Source organism: Entelurus aequoreus, linkage group LG22 (assembly GCF_033978785.1).
Source record: "Entelurus aequoreus isolate RoL-2023_Sb linkage group LG22, RoL_Eaeq_v1.1, whole genome shotgun sequence".
NCBI lineage: Eukaryota > Metazoa > Chordata > Actinopteri > Syngnathiformes > Syngnathidae > Entelurus > Entelurus aequoreus.
In genome coordinates, this window is record NC_084752.1 from 15,590,390 (window position 1) to 15,608,400 (window position 18,011).

An 18,011-nucleotide genomic window follows, 5' to 3' on the forward strand; every position below is an offset into this window, starting at 1 on the left:
CCTATTACACCACTGTATTGTCATGTTGGTCATTAGGTACCAGGTGTTTTCTGAGGTTGTATTTAGTGAAAAAAGCTTGAGAACCAAGTTATTAATTTCTGCTATTATCAACATTTCATCTTTTTTTTGGTTTACATTGTGCCTTTTTGTTTATTTTTTACTAATTTATGCTGTGTTTTTATTTGTATTTATTTATTTTTTTACTCCTACAAATGGCTCCCAGGCCGCACTTTGGACACCACTTGGTATATTATAAACGTGATGACGTCATCCCTACAGGTGTCTAATGAAGTCTTATAATGTGATTTCTCTTCTAAAAGTCGCGCTTCTTTGTTTTTTAATTTTTCTTATATTATAAACCTTTATTTATAATATGCAACATTTACATACAATCAAGAAATAATAATAATGAAAACAAGTACAGAAACAGCGCCAGGGGGTTGTAAACTCAATAAATTAACTAAAATAGAATGCTAAATATACCAAGTTATTAATTTCTGCTAGTATCAACATTTTAGCTTTTTTTGGTTTACATTTTGCCTTTTTGTTGTATTTTTTACTAATTTATGCTGTGTTTTTATTTATATTTGGTTTTTTTTTAGTCCTACAAATGGCTCTCAGGCCGCACTTTGGACACCACTTGGTATATTGTAAACGCGATGACGTCATCCTACAGGTGTCCAATGAAGTCTTATAATGTGATTTCTCTTCTAAAAGTCGCGCTTCTTTGTTTTTTAAATTTTTTTTAATTTTATAAACCTTTATTTATAATATGCAACATTTACATAAAATCAAGAAATAATAATAATGAAAACAAGTACAGAAACAGTGCCAGGGGGTTGTAAACTCAATAAATTAACTTAAATAGAATGCTAAATATACCAATTATTGTTCGAAATAAACTCAAACTCAATTATTAATTTCTGCTTGTATCAACATTTCAGCTTTTTTTGGTTTACATTGTGTCTTTTTGTTGTATTTTGTACTAATTTATGCCGTGTTTTTATTTGTATATATTTTTTTTTTAGTCCTACAAATGGCTCCCAGGCCGCACTTTGGACACCGCTTGGTATATTATAAACGTGATGATGTCATTCCTACGGGTGTCCAATGAAGTCTTATAATGTGATTTCTCTTCTAAAAGTCGCGCTTCTTTGTTTTTTAATTTTTCTTATATTATAAACCTTTATTTATAATATGCAACATTTACATACAATCAAGAAATAATAATAATGAAAACAAGTACAGAAACAGCGCCAGGGGGTTGTAAACTCAATTAATTTACTAAAATATAATGCTATATATATATATATATATATAATGTAAAGACATAGGCTCACATAAACTCCGTAAATAATCCAAATTTGGAGCACAGCATCAAAGTTTTCACACCTTAGAGCAGGGGTGTCCAAACTTTTTCCACTGAGGGCCGCACACGGAAAAATTAAAGCATGTGGGGGCCATTTTGATATTTTTCATTTTCAAACCATAACAAAATATATGGATTTTTTTATTTATTTTACCTTAAGGGGTCCCGGGGACCATAAAGGGTCTCAGTCATTAAAATGTTAAAAATAAATCAGATTATTATTTTTTTTCAATTATTTAACGGTTACAGTAAAACTCTATATATACTTCAAGTTGATATAAAGTAATACAAATTAAAAAACATGTTTTATGGCTTTTCTGTCAAAAACTACTTAGTTTTTTTTATAGTAAAACTGAAATATGCAGTATTTAGTAATTAGAGCCCTAAAAGATCAATAATGCAGGACACCATTGATTTTAATTCTTTCATATTTTTGAGTAATCACAGTGAAAAGATAAATAAAAAATCACTAAATATATTTGGGATCCAAAAGGTGCCCCACTCATAAAGTGATACATTTTCATTAGGTTTTTCTTTTACTTTCAACACTTAAGTTACGAGATCAACTTCAGATATATCTGTCGATTTTATGCTGGAACTATTATTTTGTTTGTTTTATGCGCTTTTGTCAAAGAAAACTTTGATGTTTTTATATGGCCACTACACAATATATGCAATATTTACCACATAAAACATTTTAAAGTGAAATATTTGAAGTAATTGGAGCCCTGAAAATAATTCATTATAACATGGATTTTTTGTCATTATTTTTTTTTTTTTGAGCAATGGCAAAAAAAGAAAAATAAAGAAAGGCAAAAAAAAAAAAAAAAACAGCCTGCATGGCAGCTTTCGTGTCAACATTGCGACTTTTTTCGTTAGATTTCACCTCATTACACTTTTTTTAATGTTCTTTTTTATTTTTACAATAGTATTTACAGAATGTGTGGCGGGCCGGTAAACAATTAGCTGCAGGCCGCAAATGGCCCCCGGGCCGCACTTTGGACACCCCTGCTCTATATCAACTTCAAGTTGATATAAAGTAATACAAATTAAAAAAAAATGTTTTATGGCTTTTCTGTCAAAAACAACTTAGTTTTTTTTATAGTAAAACTGAAATATGCAGTATTTAGTAATTAGAGCCCTAAAATATCAATAATGCAGGACACCATTGATTTTAATTCACAGTAATCACAGTGAAAAGATTAAAAAAAAATCACTAAATATATTTGGGATCCAAAAGGTGCCCCACTCATAAAGTGATACATTTTCATTAGGTTTTTCTTTTACTTTCAACACTTAAGTTACGAGATCAACTTCAGATATATCTGTCGATTTTATGCTGGAACTATTATTTTGTTTGTTTTATGCGCTTTTGTCAAATAAAACTTTGATGTTTTTATATGGCTACTACACAATATATGCAATATTTACCACATAAAACATTTTAAAGTGAAATATTTGGAAGTAATTGCAGCCCTGAAAATAATTCATTATAACATGGATTTTTTTTTTGTCATTTTTATTTTTTTTTTTGAGCAATGGCAAAAAAAGAAAAATAAAGAAAGACAAAAGAAAAGAAAAAAACAGCCTACATGGCAGCTTTTGTGTCAACATTGCGACTTTTTTCTCGTTAGATTTCACCACATTCCACTTTTTTTAATGTTCTTTTTTATTTTTGCAATAGTATTTCCAGAATGTGTCCAATCCACTTTATTTATATAGCACATTTACACAACAAGAATGTTTCCAAAGTGCTGCACAGCCATGTTAAAAACAATATTAAAAACAATATTATGCTACACCAATGACTGAATAAAAACAAAGAATAAATGAATAGAAAACCAATACAGAGACAATATAAAAAATAAATATGATTAAAAACGATTTTAAAGGGTAAAACCAATTAAAACAGTAAAATAGACATCAAAATTTATTTAAAAAAAACACAGGACAACAGAGGACAGAAGACCACACAACTCACGTAGTGTTAAAAGCCAAAGAATAAAAGCGGGTCTTAAGACAAGACTTAAAACACTCCACTGTGGAAGCAGTAAACAATTAGCTGCGGGCCGCAAATGGCCCCCGGGCCGCACTTTGGACACCACAGTGTTTAAAGTAGAGTTCTAATTCTTTTTTAAAAGCACAAAAACAGGTCGGGTATTGAGAAACTTCCATTTATGAATATAAAACTTATATATTATAATGAGGTCGCAAAGGTCAAATGTATTTTCACATCTTATTCCACACAATATCCGCGTCTTGACGTGAGGTGCACTTGTCACGGAATGTGATTCGTCACCGCGCGGCCACACGCCCCGCCCCTTCTTTTTTTTTTTTTTTTTTTTTGTAATTGTTTTTTTTGCCTCCAGCCCTCTTCTGATTGGCTGCCGTCCCCGTCCGTCCGGGAGGGAAGTCCGAAGCCAGGCACGAGTTAGCCCGTAAGCCAGCGGCAGTGTCGGAACACGTAGCTGGGGAGCGAAGCGGGGTCCTGATGCGCAAGTCACGGCAACCCTCCGCGGAGATGAAGGCGGACTCCGACCGGCTCTGATTTTCAAAAGTCTTCTTCATTCATCTTGTCATTATGGCAGCGCCGAAAATGGCGTCAGTGAAGCACCGGGTCCGCGCGTTGACGTTCATTCTCCTGACCGCCTCGGGCTGCTTCGTCGCCCCCACCAGTGGCAAGGACGGGTCGGAGGAGACCGTCATTACCGGCCTCCGCCTGGAGGACACGGATGACATTTCCTTCATGGACCGCGGCTTCCTGCGGGTGAGCGAGCGCTACCGGGTCAAACTGCGAGTCTACGGGCAGAACATCGACAACGAGACGTGGTCCAAGATCGCCTTCACGGAGCATGAGAGGAGCCGCGCGGCGGGGAGCCCCGGCGGGGACAACCGCAGCCGGGAGGACCCCTCCGCCTCGCACCCCTGCGGTATCAGGACGTCAGATATCATTATCCTGCCCAGTATCGTCGTGAGCAGGAAGACGTCCGGCGTGGTGGAGATCGACGTCAAGCCTCTGCGGAAGACGGAGAGGAGCAAGTCCTACTACCTTTGCATCGTCGCCGCGGCGGGGACGCGCGACCCGTGGACGGAGAACACCTGGATCTACCACGACGGCGACGACACCCGGGTCATAGTCGTGGAGGAGAAGAAGTTCCTGCTGCCCTTCTGGCTCCAGGTCATCTTCATCTCCATGCTGCTCTGTCTGTCGGGGATGTTCAGCGGCCTGAACCTGGGGCTCATGGCCCTGGACCCCATGGAGCTGCAGATAGTCCAGAACTGCGGCACGGAGCGGGAGAAGAACTACGCCAAGAAGATCGAGCCGGTCCGGAGCCAAGGGAATTACTTGCTTTGCTCGCTCCTGCTGGGGAACGTGCTGGTGAACACCACCCTGACCATCCTCCTGGATGATATCGCCGGGTCGGGGCTGATCGCCGTGGTCATGTCCACCATCGGAATAGTGATCTTCGGGGAAATCGTGCCCCAGGCCATCTGCTCCAGGCACGGCCTGGCCGTGGGCGCCAACACCATCTTCCTGACCAAGTTCTTCATGCTGCTCACCTTCCCCGCCTCCTACCCGGTGAGCAAGCTGCTGGACTACCTTCTGGGCCAAGAGATCGGGACCGTGTACAACCGGGAGAAGCTCCTGGAGATGCTGCGCGTCACCGACCCGTACAACGACCTGGTCAAGGAGGAGCTCAACATCATCCAGGGCGCGCTGGAGCTGAGGACCAAGACGGTGGAGGTGGTGATGACGCCGCTGCGGGATTGCTTCATGATCCCCGGGGACGCCACGCTGGACTTCAACACCATGTCGGAGATCATGAAGAGCGGATACACGCGCATCCCGGTCTTCGAGGGCGAGCGCTCCAACATAGTGGACCTGCTCTTCGTCAAGGACCTGGCCTTCGTGGACCCGGATGATTGCACGCCGCTTAAAACCATCACTAAGTTTTACAGCCACCCGTTGCACTTTGTCTTTAACGACACCAAGCTGGACGCCATGTTGGAGGAGTTCAAAAAAGGTATGTTCACGTCGGGCTACCTGGCTGACCTTTCACCCCTCCTCCCAAGTGACCTTTGTAGGTCAAGTTGTGTTGTTTTTGTCCACCTGAATGACTTCCTGTCTCCCTATCTTTCTCTCCATCACTGTCGCAGCCTCCCTCTCATTCAAACTTCTTACTTCTGCCCCCCTTTTCTCTCCCCCCCCCCTATTTGTGAATGCACCAGGACATGTGGGAATGGTGTAATGGCAAGATTTGAGGTTATCAGGTGGGGGCATCTTGTTTGAGAACCTGCTTAAATCCCTCTCTGTTGCTCGCCCCGGAGTGATGGTGGTGATAACCTCTTTTGTCCGGCCCTGGAATGCAGTCGTGTGGATAATGAATAACAGCCTCTAACACCCTCCAGCCCCCCTCTCGTGTTGTGTGTATGCGCATGATGTTTGACGAAGATGTTTACCTCTAACTGCACTCGTCACATCCAGCTATGTTGTTACTGGCGGCGTGTGAGCCCCTCGCCAGCCTCGGTGCTCACGTGTTTAGCGCGGACGACCATTTGACCCGTCTCGTTTTATAGAGGTCCGAATTCATCATCAACAGCGGTGGCCGTCAAACCTTTTTTCACCAAGTACCACCTCAGAAAAAAACGTGGCTCTCCAAGTACCCGATGACCAACGTTAAAATGCAGTAGCGTAGTAGGCCTAAGTATTCATCAAAAACAAGGCAGTTGTTTTACAAAACCCAAAACCAGTGAAGTTGGCACGTTGTGTAAATGGTAAATAAAAATAGAATGTTTTGCCAATCCTTTTCAACCTATATTCAATTGAACTGAGAAACACATTTAATTTTATTTTTTTGCAAAAAGTTGGCACAGGGACATTTTCACCACTGTGTTACATGGCCTTTCCTTTTAACAACACTCAGTAAACGTTTGGGAACTGAGGAGACCAATTTTTGAAGCTTTTCAGGTGGAATTCTTTCCCGTTCTTGCTTGATGTACAGCTTAAGTTGTTCAACAGTCCGGGGGTCTCCGCTGTGGTATTTTAGGCTTCATAATGCGCCACACATTTTCAATGGGAGACAGGTCTGGACTACAGGCAGGCCAGTCTAGTACCCGCACTCTTTTACCGTGAAGCCACGCTGTTGTAACACGTGGCTTGGCATTGTCTTGCTGACATAAGCAGGGGCGTCCAGGCAATATATGTTGCTCCAAAACCTGTATGTACCTTTCAGTATTAATGGTGCCTTCACAGATGTGTAAGTTACCCATGCCTTGGGCACTAATACACCCCCATACCATCACAGATGCTGGCTTTTGAACTTTGCGCCTATAACAATCCGGATGGTTCTTTTCCTTTTTGTTCCGGAGGACACAACGTCCACAGTTTCCAAAAACAATTTGGAAATGTGGAGTCGTCGGACCACAGAACACTTTTACACTTTGCATCAGTCCATCTTAGATGAGCTCGGGCCCCGCGAAGCCGGCGGCGTTTCTGGGTGTTGTTGATAAATGGCTTTCGCTTTGCATAGTAGAGTTTTAACTTGCACTTACAGATGTAGCGACGGACTGTAGTTACTGACAGTGGTTTTCTGAAGTGTTCCTGAGCCCATGTGGTGATATCCTTTACACACTGATGTCGCTTTTTGATGCAATACCGCTTGAGGGATCGAAGGTCTGTAATATCATCACTCACGTGCAGTGATTTCTCCAGATTCTCTTGGAAACTACCTGTTCCCAAATAGCCTGTTCACCCGTGGGATGTTCCAAATAAGTGTTTGATGAGCATTCCTCAACTTTCTCAGTCTTTTTTGCCATTTGTGCCAGCTTTTTTGAAACATGTTGCACGCATCAAATTCCAAATGAGCTAATATTTGCAAAAAATAACTTATATTACCAGTTCGAACGTTAAGTATCTTGTCTTTGCTGTCTATTCAATTGAATATAGGCTAAAAAGGTTTTGCAAATCATTGTATTCTGTTTTTATTTACCATTTACACAACGTGCCAACTTCACTGGTTTTGGGTTTTGTACATAAGAAGTATAGTTAATATTTTGGCCACTGTAACCTTACAGACGTTTTGAACAGTAACACTGTGTTTGAATATAGCAAAATGAAACGCTGTACTTTAATCAAGTGATTCGTTGGCGCACCACTACATCATGTAACAGTTTGATAATCACGTAGCCACAGCACATGTGTCAAAGTCTAGGCCCGGCGGCCAGATCTGGCTCGTTTAAGCCTGGAAATACAGTAGGGAATGGATTCATATGGACCCAGTTCTGGGTGGACCTCACGTGAGAGGAAGGTGAGGGGTTGGTTAATAATTTTGCATTGCAGTCTGCTGAAAATGATGGAAAGCGCCACTCTACCTCGCGACTGATGCTGTGGTCAAAGTTGAAATTGCCACAAAATACATTTTAAGATATTTAACACTCTACTACCGTCCAACGGCTAAAGTGGATTGTGCACTCCCCCCACTTCGTCACGTTTCATGTGTCAGGTAAACCGCGACAAATCCGGCCATATGAATGCCCTTCCTACTGTAACAAGCGTCAATAAAGCAATAGAAAAAAAACCCATTGCATATCTTTTCAACTTTAATATTATCTAATAAGGTAAGTATTATACTCAAATATCTGCATGCACTATTATTCAGAAAAGCAAGTTAGCGATCAACTTGTACACGGTAAAAATGACAATAGATTTTATGGTGAAAAATTGGCAGCTCAGTCGCCAGAATTTTACCTTCAACCAGGCGTGTCATAATCGTTTTCACTGAGGGCCAAATCGCAGTGTCCTTAGAGGGCCGCATGTAGCAGTGAATAATATGAATATAAACGTATAAGTTTCCGCCTCATAATATTTTTTTATTTTTTTTAAATTTTTTTAATTATTATTTTTATTTTATTTATATGAACATATAAGTTTTCGCCTCATATTATTAAATAATTGCTTGTGCGTTGGATAATTTTTTTTATGAACACTCAAAAAAATTGATAGATTTACAGTGTTTTTACAACATATTACTGTAAATGGAAAAATAGTACCTTTTTTTTTTATACAGTAAAAAACAAAACAAAAAAACTTTAAAATTCTGTCAACTAAGTTGCCATTTTTTCTTTACCATAAAACCTACGGTTGTTGTTTTTAAAATGTATTAATGTAAATTGAAAACTGGTATATACATACATATATATAATATGTAAATATTACACTTATGTTATATTTTATATTGCTACTATGGTGCATTTTAGTCTACTTTATACCTGCATTATCGTTTCCATCGTTAGCCTTTCCATCCTTTGTAACTCAGCTACTCTGTGGAACAATTTCCCTTGTGGATCAATAAAGTTTGTCTAAGTCTAAGTACAACGGTTTATTACGGTGAACAAAATGGCAGCTCAGCTTTTTTCATAGTTTGGCCGGGGGTGCGACTTATACTCAGGAGCAACTTATGTGTGAAATTATTAACACATTACCGTAAAATATCAAATAATATTATTTAGCTCATTCACGTAAGAGACTAGACGTATAAGATTTCATGGGATTTAGCGATTAGGAGTGACAGATTGTTTGGTAAACGTATAGCATGTTCTATATGTTATAGTTATTTGAATGACTCTTACCATAATATGTTACGTTAACATACCAGGCACGTTCTCAGTTGGTTATTTATGCCTCATATAACGTACACTTATTCAGCCTGTTCACTATTCTTAATTTATTTTAAATTGCCTTTCAAATGTCTATTCTTGGTGTTGGGTTTTATCGAATACATTTCCCCAAAAAATGCAACTTATACTCCAGTGCGACTTATATATGTTTTTTTCCTTCTTTATTATGCATTTTCGGCTGGTGCGACTTATACTCCGGAGCGACTTATACTCCGAAAAATACGGTAGATTCAACCACATAAAACACTGACTTTCATACATCTAATTCTTAAAATGAATTGAATTTCAAATGTGGAATTTTGCACAACTTAATGCAAAACTGTGCGGCATCATACAGAGAGCTATTTGTAGCTAAATTGTCACGATTGGCTTAGGATTAGGACCCCAAGCAGAGCATCCAATAAATCAGGATATTAACAAAAAGCACACTCTAAAAAGAGTGAGAAAAAATAAGTAAGAATGCACCCTTAAGGAGTGGAGAAACAGATCTCGCACACAGAAGTTGTGGAGAGATAAGAGTTAACACTACACGGCAACATCGGGGCTGAGCCACAGGAAACGAGAAGCGTGAGTGGAGCCAAAGCACGACTGAAAGGGTGAGCCATCAGGAATCTATTGGCGCTGAGTGAAGGGACTGGAGAGCTTAAGTAGTCAGGAAGAAACGAGTATGAGGTGTGCAGTGTTTCCCACACATTCATTTATTTGTGGCGGCCCGCCACGAAAGAATTACGTCCGCCACAAATAAAAAATTAAAAAATAAATAAAACTTTTTTTTTTTTTTTTGTCCTTTCTAGCTTCTCAAGCAAATCATATAGTTGATGTAGATGCCCATATAGGCTGTTCAGATTTACTTTACAAAAGAGAAATGTAAGATACTTCTCTTGTTGCCTTATTTGTATTTGACCACTACTGTTTTCTGTTTATTTGTTACTGACTGTGGCAGGACACCTCTGCCTCTGTTTCACTTTATGTTGCTGGTAAATAATATGGTTGTAGTAGTAGGCTAAAGTTAAATTATTTAGTATGCACTAATTAAAGGGGCAGAGCTTTAAGAGACATTTTAGCTTTTATATTTTATAAGATATATTTTTTGTAAGAACCACAATTAATAAATATATTTCAGTGAATAACTTATTGTTCAAATCTGTATAGAAATATGTACATAAAGTGTTGTAATTATATTGTAAAATGGATGGATGGATGGACGTTTAAAAGAAAACTGTTATTATTAATTAGTAAGTATACATTTTTTGAGCCTTTTTAGAGAAAATCATATCATTGTAGTAAATTATGCAAATTACTCGATGATGTCATGGTGACCACGCCCATAGCCACGCCCCCACCGCCACAGGTATCTTGGCAGTTTATGGGAAACACTGGGTGTGCGTCTTAATTTCCCCTCGGGGATTAATAAAGTACTTCTGATTCTGATTCTGATTCACCCAGAAACCAGGCACTGCAACAAAAAGAAGACAGGCGGCAGCAGAGCTCCCGGATCATGACATAAATGGAGTGACTATTAAACTGTTAGACGCACCTCATTATGGCTGGGTGTCATGGCCAAATTCCCAAATCGATACCATTTCGATTCATAAGGTTCTAAATGGGTGAATCACGATTGGATTCGATTAAATTCAATTTAACTCGAGCTACACTTAAATATTAAAAATGTCTCAAATCTGTTACAATATACAAATGTAGTTTGTTTTGTTTTCTTGGTCATATAACACTTTGGACAGCTTAAACTTCCTCCAAAGTCTGAAAAGTGACATTTTGAAATCAGAAAGGGTTTGCAAGTGAAAATATCCTCAAGTGCAAAATAATAACCGTAAATATGTAAGCTACTTATTGGGAGACAGGAAGATAACACACAGCAATTTCTTGTGAAGGCCGGAACTGTGTATTGGTTTTTTTTCTGGCGCTATTGCCACAGTTCCGTGTGGGAGATGAAGATGTACACAAAAGTACCTGCCGTCTTTTCTTCAGCTGTCATCTTACAAGACTGCCGGTTAGAAATATAATCAATAATAACAACAGTCGATGTTTACTTTGCATGATCCTAAAATAACATGACTCCTGCAGCCGTAAATCTTTGTTGTCATCTAAAGTTGCAAAGGCCTCTCCTACTGTTTGTATCTTCATGGTCCACGGAGAGTCTGCTGATAATAGAAGTCCTGCACTTTCCTTTTTTTTTTCTCTGGGGGGGATTTTTGTTGGCAGCTATATTATTATTGCATTATTATTATTGTGGTTATTGTTGAATGGGCTCAAAAAGTACTTATACACACTTATACTTCATCTTTTGACCAAGTATTAGTTATTTCAAATAACTCAAATAAATAGACACATTGTTAAAAAAAGCCACTATTTTGCATGTTTTGGTGTTTCTTATGTACCGTATTTTCCGGACCATAGGGCACACCGGATTATAAGGCGCACTGTCGATGAATGGTCTATTTTTGATCTTTTTTCATATATTAGGCGCACCGGATTATAGGGCGCATTAAAGGAGTCATATTATTGTTATTTTTTTCTTAAATGTAAAACACTTCCTTGTGGTCTACATAACATGTAATGGTGGTTCTTTGGTCCAAATGTTGCATAGATAATAATAATGATAGATTGTATTTGTAAAAAGCACTTTACATTGAGTAAACAACTTCAAAGTGATACAGGGTATTAAAAAAAATAAAATAAAAAGATAATAAAAAATTTAAAAAAATAAAAACTACAACAGCCAAATAGCTAAAACTAGTATGCATATATCTATTAAAAAAAAGGCTTTTTTAAAAGCATCCACAGTCTGTGGTGCCCTCAGGTGGTCAGGGAGAGTGTTCCACAAACTGGGAGCGGCAAGGCATAAAGCCCGGTCTCCCATTGTTCGTAGCTTTGTCCTCGGAGGTTGGAGGAGGTTAGCCTGTCCGGAGCAGAGGATTAGGGGGGTGAGTAGTTCTTTGAGGTAGAGGGGGGGCATTTCCATGGAGGCACTGGTAGGTTTATAGGGAGACTTTGAATTCAATCCTGAGTGGAACAGGAAGCCAGTGAAGGGATTTGAGAGTTGGTGTGATATGATCATATTTCCTCACTCTCATCAGGATCCTAGCAGCACTATTCTGTACGTATTGTAGCTTCTGGATGTTTTTGCTGGGAATCCCGACAAGAAGTGCGTTGTAGATGATGTTTTACAGATGATCTTCAAGCCGCTTTCTGACAGTCGCTTCAGGATGCGCCGTTTTGTGGGCGGTCTTATTTACGTGGCTCACCTTCGACAGCGTCTTTTCCCCCCCCGTCATCTTTGTTGTAGCGGTGTAGCGTGCAAGGACGGGAGTGGAAGAAGTGTCAAAGGATGGAAGTAACTGTTTTAATGACATTCAGACTTTACTTCAATCAATAACGGAGCAGCATCTCCTCATCCGGAAACAACAACACAGGAAATGTGTCCCGGGGAAAAACGTCTGACCGAAACTCTCTAATAACTAAAGTTCCTTGGGTGAATAATGTAAACTCACTACGCCGGTATGTTTTAGCGCTTTCATGGCGAGTTTACTGACAGATATATGTAAGAATTTTACACTACTTTATATTAAAAATGGCAACAGCAGAGAATGACAAGAATGACATAACAAGAAGATAAAGAAAAAAAAAAAGCTTATCGACTACGGTGTCGGCACAGACTACAAAGGTGGATACGCGCAATTTTTCAGGATTTATACAGATCCCAAAAACAGATCTTGCCATGAGGTAAGAAACGTTGCTTTTGCATAATATTGTAAAACAAAACGCCAGATAATATGTCTTACCTTATACACACACCATAATAATACTTGTATGTTTAATGCGTGTGAAGAGGTGGCGACTTGTCCAGGGTGTACCCCGCCTACCGCCCGAATGCAGCTGAGATAGGCTCCAGCACCCCCACGCGACCCCGAAAGGGACAAGCGGTAGAAAATGGATGAATGGATGGATGTTTAATGCGCCGACAATCCCTCAAGCGGTGCGGCTTCATAGCTTACCAAAGTCGTACTAAAACATTTTGATAGATTTCTGAGCGCCGTGTGTAATGTTCTATATTTTCAATGTTCTTTACTTGAGACTACACATATCTCTTATGATTGACTGCCATCTACTGGTCACACTTATCATTACAACATGTACCAAATAAAATAGCTTCGAGGTGGGTAAGCTCAACCAAACTTATTCATTAGGCGCACTGGGTTATAAGGCGCACTGTTGAGTTTTGAGGGAAAAAAAAAATATTTTAAGTGTGCCTTATAGTCCGGAAAATACGGTATTGTATTCTTATGTTTCTTAGTCTTAGTATTTATCTATTTTAATGGCTAAGATGAATTGTTTTGAATATTGGTTTGTACTGTAGCACTTTAAGATTTATTTAAATAAAAAGTGCGCAACAAATAGAATCGATTAATAGTGTTATTTATAATTTATGGCCGGCGTTGTGGCATCCTACCCTGTTCAGCGTTCTTCGAACGCATCGTAAAAGCCCATCCGTCTTGTATTCCTCCGAGCATCAGTCTGTTCTAAGAGAGCACAACTTGTAGGTTCAACGTGCACAATTGAATATCTTAGTTGCTCAGACAGCAATGTGTTTATTTTGCCCCGTTAACGCTGCACACCAAATCTGATTTTTTTTGCCCTCAAGTGACATAGGTCGGATTTTTCTTTGCCAGTCTAAACGCTACGAAGTGCTTCAAGTCCGAATCCAATTGGAATCGGATCTTTTCAAATGTGACTCCAGTCCAAACGGCAATGCGACCTGAATGCGACCCGTATGTGACTTTTCCTTTAGCTTTGGGCAAGCTACGTCATCTGTGTGCGCGGGGGAAGAAGCAACCCGCCAGCGGAAGTGGATACTTCATCACAACATCCGGTTTTGGTGAGGAAAGTCTTTTTTTGACGGCTGAATTTTTGATGCACCACTAGTCATTAGTGCGCAAATAATAGACTATATGTAATATATGATGGCTGTCTTGAGTTTACAATAATTTCTACAACTCTTATTTTTTACTGATAGAGTGATTGGAGCACATACTTGTTGGTCACAAAAAAACATTCATGAAGTTTGGTTCTTTTATGAATTTATTATGGGTCTACGGAAAATGTGAGCAAATCTGCTGGGTCAAAAGTATACATACAGCAATGTTAATATTTGATTACATGGCAAGTTTCACTGCAATAAGGCGCTTTTGGTAGCCATCCACAAGCTTCTGGTTGAATTTTTGCAAAATTGGTGCAATTCAGCTAAATTTGTTGTTTTTTTGACATGGACTTGTTTCTTCAGCATTGTCCACACGTTTAAGTCAGGACGGGGTTTTGTGGCCAAACGGCTCAATTTTGGTTTCATCTGACCACAGAGCCTTTCCCCAGAAGGTCTTAACTTTGTCCATGTGATGTCAGATGAAACAAAAAATGAGCTGTTTGGCCACAATACCCAGCAATATGTTTGGAGGAGAAAAAGTGAGGCCTTTAATCCCAGGAACACCACTCCTACCGTCAAGCATGGTGGTGGTAGTATTATGCTCTGGGCCTGTTTTGCTGCCAATGGAACTGGTGCTTTACAGAGAGTAAATGGGACAATGAAAAAGGAGGATTATCTCCAAATTCTTTAGGACAACCTAAAATCATCAGCCCGGAGGTTGGGTCTTGGGCGCAGTTGGGTGTTCCAACAGGACAATGACCCCAAACACACGTCAAAAGTGGTAAAGGAATGGCTAAATCAGGCTAGAATTAAGGTTTTAGAATGGCCTTCCCAAAGTCCTGACTTAAACGTGTGGACAATGCTGAAGAAACAAGTCCATGTCAGAAAACCAACACATTTAGCTTAACTGCACCAATCTTTGTTAAGAGGAGTGGTCAAAAATTCAACCAGAAGCTTGTGGATGGCTACCAAAAGCGCCTTATTGCAGAGAAACTTGCCAAGGGACATGTAACCAAATATTAACATTGCTGTATGTATCAGCGGGAGCCAAACAAGATCCTAAGATCCTCTCCATCCATCATCTGACTGTCCGTTTATTTAAACTGTCCACCATGGGTGCCCGAGCTTTCAGCCGCTCTGCCCCACATCTTTGGATCTCTTTGCCACCAGACCTTCGAAACTTGGACTCAATATCCCTCTTCAAATCAAGACTCAAAACACACCTATTCCTGACTGCTTATTCATTGTAATCATCTTTTCTTCTCTATCTTTGTTGTTGTTATTATTGTTGTTTTTATCCAATTTTATTTTATTGTTTCGATCTTGTACAGTGTCCTTGAGTGCCCAGAAAGGCGCCTTATAAATAACATTTATTATTATTATTATTATTATGTATACTTTTGACCCAGCAGATTTGCTCACATTTTCAGTAGACCCATAATAAATTCATAAAAGAATCAAACTTCATGAATGTTTTTTGTGACCAACAAGTATGTGCTCCAATCACTCTATCACAAAAAATAAGAGCTGTAGAAATTATTGGAAACTCAAGACAGCCATGACATTATGTTCTTTACAAGTGTATGTAAACTTTTGACCATGACTCTATATGCAGGTTATCTTGATGTTGTTGTCGTGTATATGGAACTGTGTAGTACTCTTAAAAACTCTTGATGTAACGTGTGCTCATGAGAATATTCCCTTTTCTGTAAGAGGATTAATTGGGGTGGAAAACAGCAAATCGTTGAGCTCCATTACAAGAATTTAGGTGTAGCTCTCTTGCCAAATGAACATTACATAATGCACAAGCAAGTGGGTTGTTTATTTATTGACTGCAGCCTCAAGCATACCATTCGAGCTCATTTCAGAGCAGGCATTAGGAATGTGTCATTGCATGTTCTGCTGATTATAAGATGATAACATTAGTCGGACATAAGGCCCTGCAGTCTTGCCATCCTTACTCTGGGACACAATTTCCTTTTAAGCCTTGTGTTTGTTGACATTGTCTTCCAGCAAACACCTGTAGGGATCGGAATAGTGCATTACATAGGTCTGGTCCTGGAGCAGCTGGTGCGGAACGTAATTACGATTGGCGCGGCACAAGGGGGGAATTTGCCTCCGGCCTCTTGTGGAGGTCATAACGGACTGTTGAAGGGAGGGCTGCAGGGTCAAAGTTTCCCGTCAATCTGGCTCTGTTCACAGCACACGCTTAGTTCAAAGTGCCTTGTGTTGGAAGTCATTGTTAATTCATTTGTGGGCTTTCACAGTCATTTTCTCACAAAGGAGAACGATGTTAGGTGCTGACTTGTGTTGGATGTGAGCCTTTTCAGTGGCTTAAGTCTCTGGACAGGTGAGGAATACTTGAAGAAGCCTACCCGTGCATACTATTCTCCACCATTGATAGTCAATCTTCTGGTATTTCACTCATATACAAAAGCCAAAACCAGTGAAGTTGGCACTTTGTGTAAATAATACAATGATTTGCAAATCATTTTCAACCTATATTCAATTGAATAGACTGCAAAGACAAGATATTTAATGTTCGAACTGGTAAACTTTGTTATTTTTTGAAAAAATTAGCTCATTTGGAATTTGATGCCTGCAACATGTTTCAAAAAAGCTGGCACAAGTGGCAAAAAAGACTGAGAAAGTTGAGGAATGCTCATCAAACACTTATTTGGAACATCCCACTGGTGAACAGGCTAATTGGGAACAGGTGGGTGCCATGATTGGGTATAAAAGCAGCTTCCATGAAATGCCCAGTTATTCACAAACAAGGATGGGGCGAGGGTCACCACTTTGTGAACAAATGCGTGAGCAAATTGTCCAACAGTTTAAGAACAACATTTCTCAGCAAGCTATTGTAAGGAATTTAGGGATTTCACCATCTATGGTCTGTAATATCATCAAAAGGGTCAGAGATTCTGGAGAAATCCCTGCACGTAAGCAACGATATTATGTACCTTCGATCCCTGAGGTGGTACTGCATCAAAAAGCGACATCAGTGTGTAAAGGATATCACCACATGGGTTCAGGAACACTTCAGAAAACCACTGTCAGTAACTACAGTTTGTCGCAACATCTGTAAGTGCAAGTTCAAACTCTACTATGCAAAGTGAGAGCCATTTATCAACAACGCCCAGAAACGCCACCAGCTCATCTAAGATAATGCAAAGTGGAAAAGTGTTTTGAGGTCTGACGAGTCCACATTTGAAATTGTTTTTGGAAACTGTGGACGTTGTGTCCTCCGGAACAAAGAGGAATAGAACCACCTGGATTGTTATAGGCGCAAAGTTCAAAAGCCAGCATCTGTGATGGTATGGGGGTGTATTAGTGCCCAAGGCATGGGTAACTTACACATCTGTGAAGGCACCATTAATGCTGAAAGGTACATACAGGTTTTGGAGCAACATATGTTGCCATCCAAGCAATGTTATCATGGACGCCCCTGCTTATTTCAGCAAGACAATGACAAGCCACATGTTACAACAGCATGGCTTCGAAGTAAAAGAGTGCGGGTACTAGACTGGCCTGCTTGTAGTCCAGACCTGTCTCCCATTGATTTGAAAATCACAGATGCTGGCTTTTAAACTTTGCGCCTAGAACAATCCAGATAGTTCTTTTCCTCTTTGTTCCGGAGGATATGACGTCCACAGTTTCCAAAAACAATTTGAAATGTGGACTCGTCAGACCACAGAACACTTTTCCACTTTGCATCAGTCCATCTTAGATGAGCTTGGGCCCAGCGAAGCAGGCGGCGTTTCTGGGTGTTGTTGATAAATGGCTTTTGGTTTGCATAGTAGAGTTTTAACTTGCACTTACAAATGTAGCGACCAACTGTAGCTACTGACAGTGTTTTTCTGAAGTGTTCTTGAGCCCATGTGGTGATATCCTTTACACTCAATGTTGCGTGCTGTGATTTCTCCAGATTCTCTGAACCTTTTGATGATATTATGGACTGTAGATGGTGAAATCCCTAAATTCCTTGCAATAGCTTGTTGAGAAATGTTGTTCCTAAACTGTTGGACA

At 39.8% G+C, this 18,011-nt stretch overlaps 1 protein-coding gene across 2 annotated transcripts in view; it reads left to right on the forward strand.

Moving 5' to 3' along the window:
• The first annotated feature begins 3,776 nt into the window (after nt 1–3,776).
• Nucleotides 3,777–18,011, forward strand: part of cnnm2b (cyclin and CBS domain divalent metal cation transport mediator 2b) — a 186,895-nt gene continuing 172,660 nt past the window's right edge. For both annotated transcript variants that reach the window (XM_062033165.1, XM_062033166.1), the window contains exon 1: nt 3,777–5,394. In XM_062033165.1, coding sequence (XP_061889149.1) covers nt 3,951–5,394 — 1,444 coding nt within the window. In that variant the 5' untranslated portion in view covers nt 3,777–3,950. The remainder of the gene's footprint in view (nt 5,395–18,011) is intronic.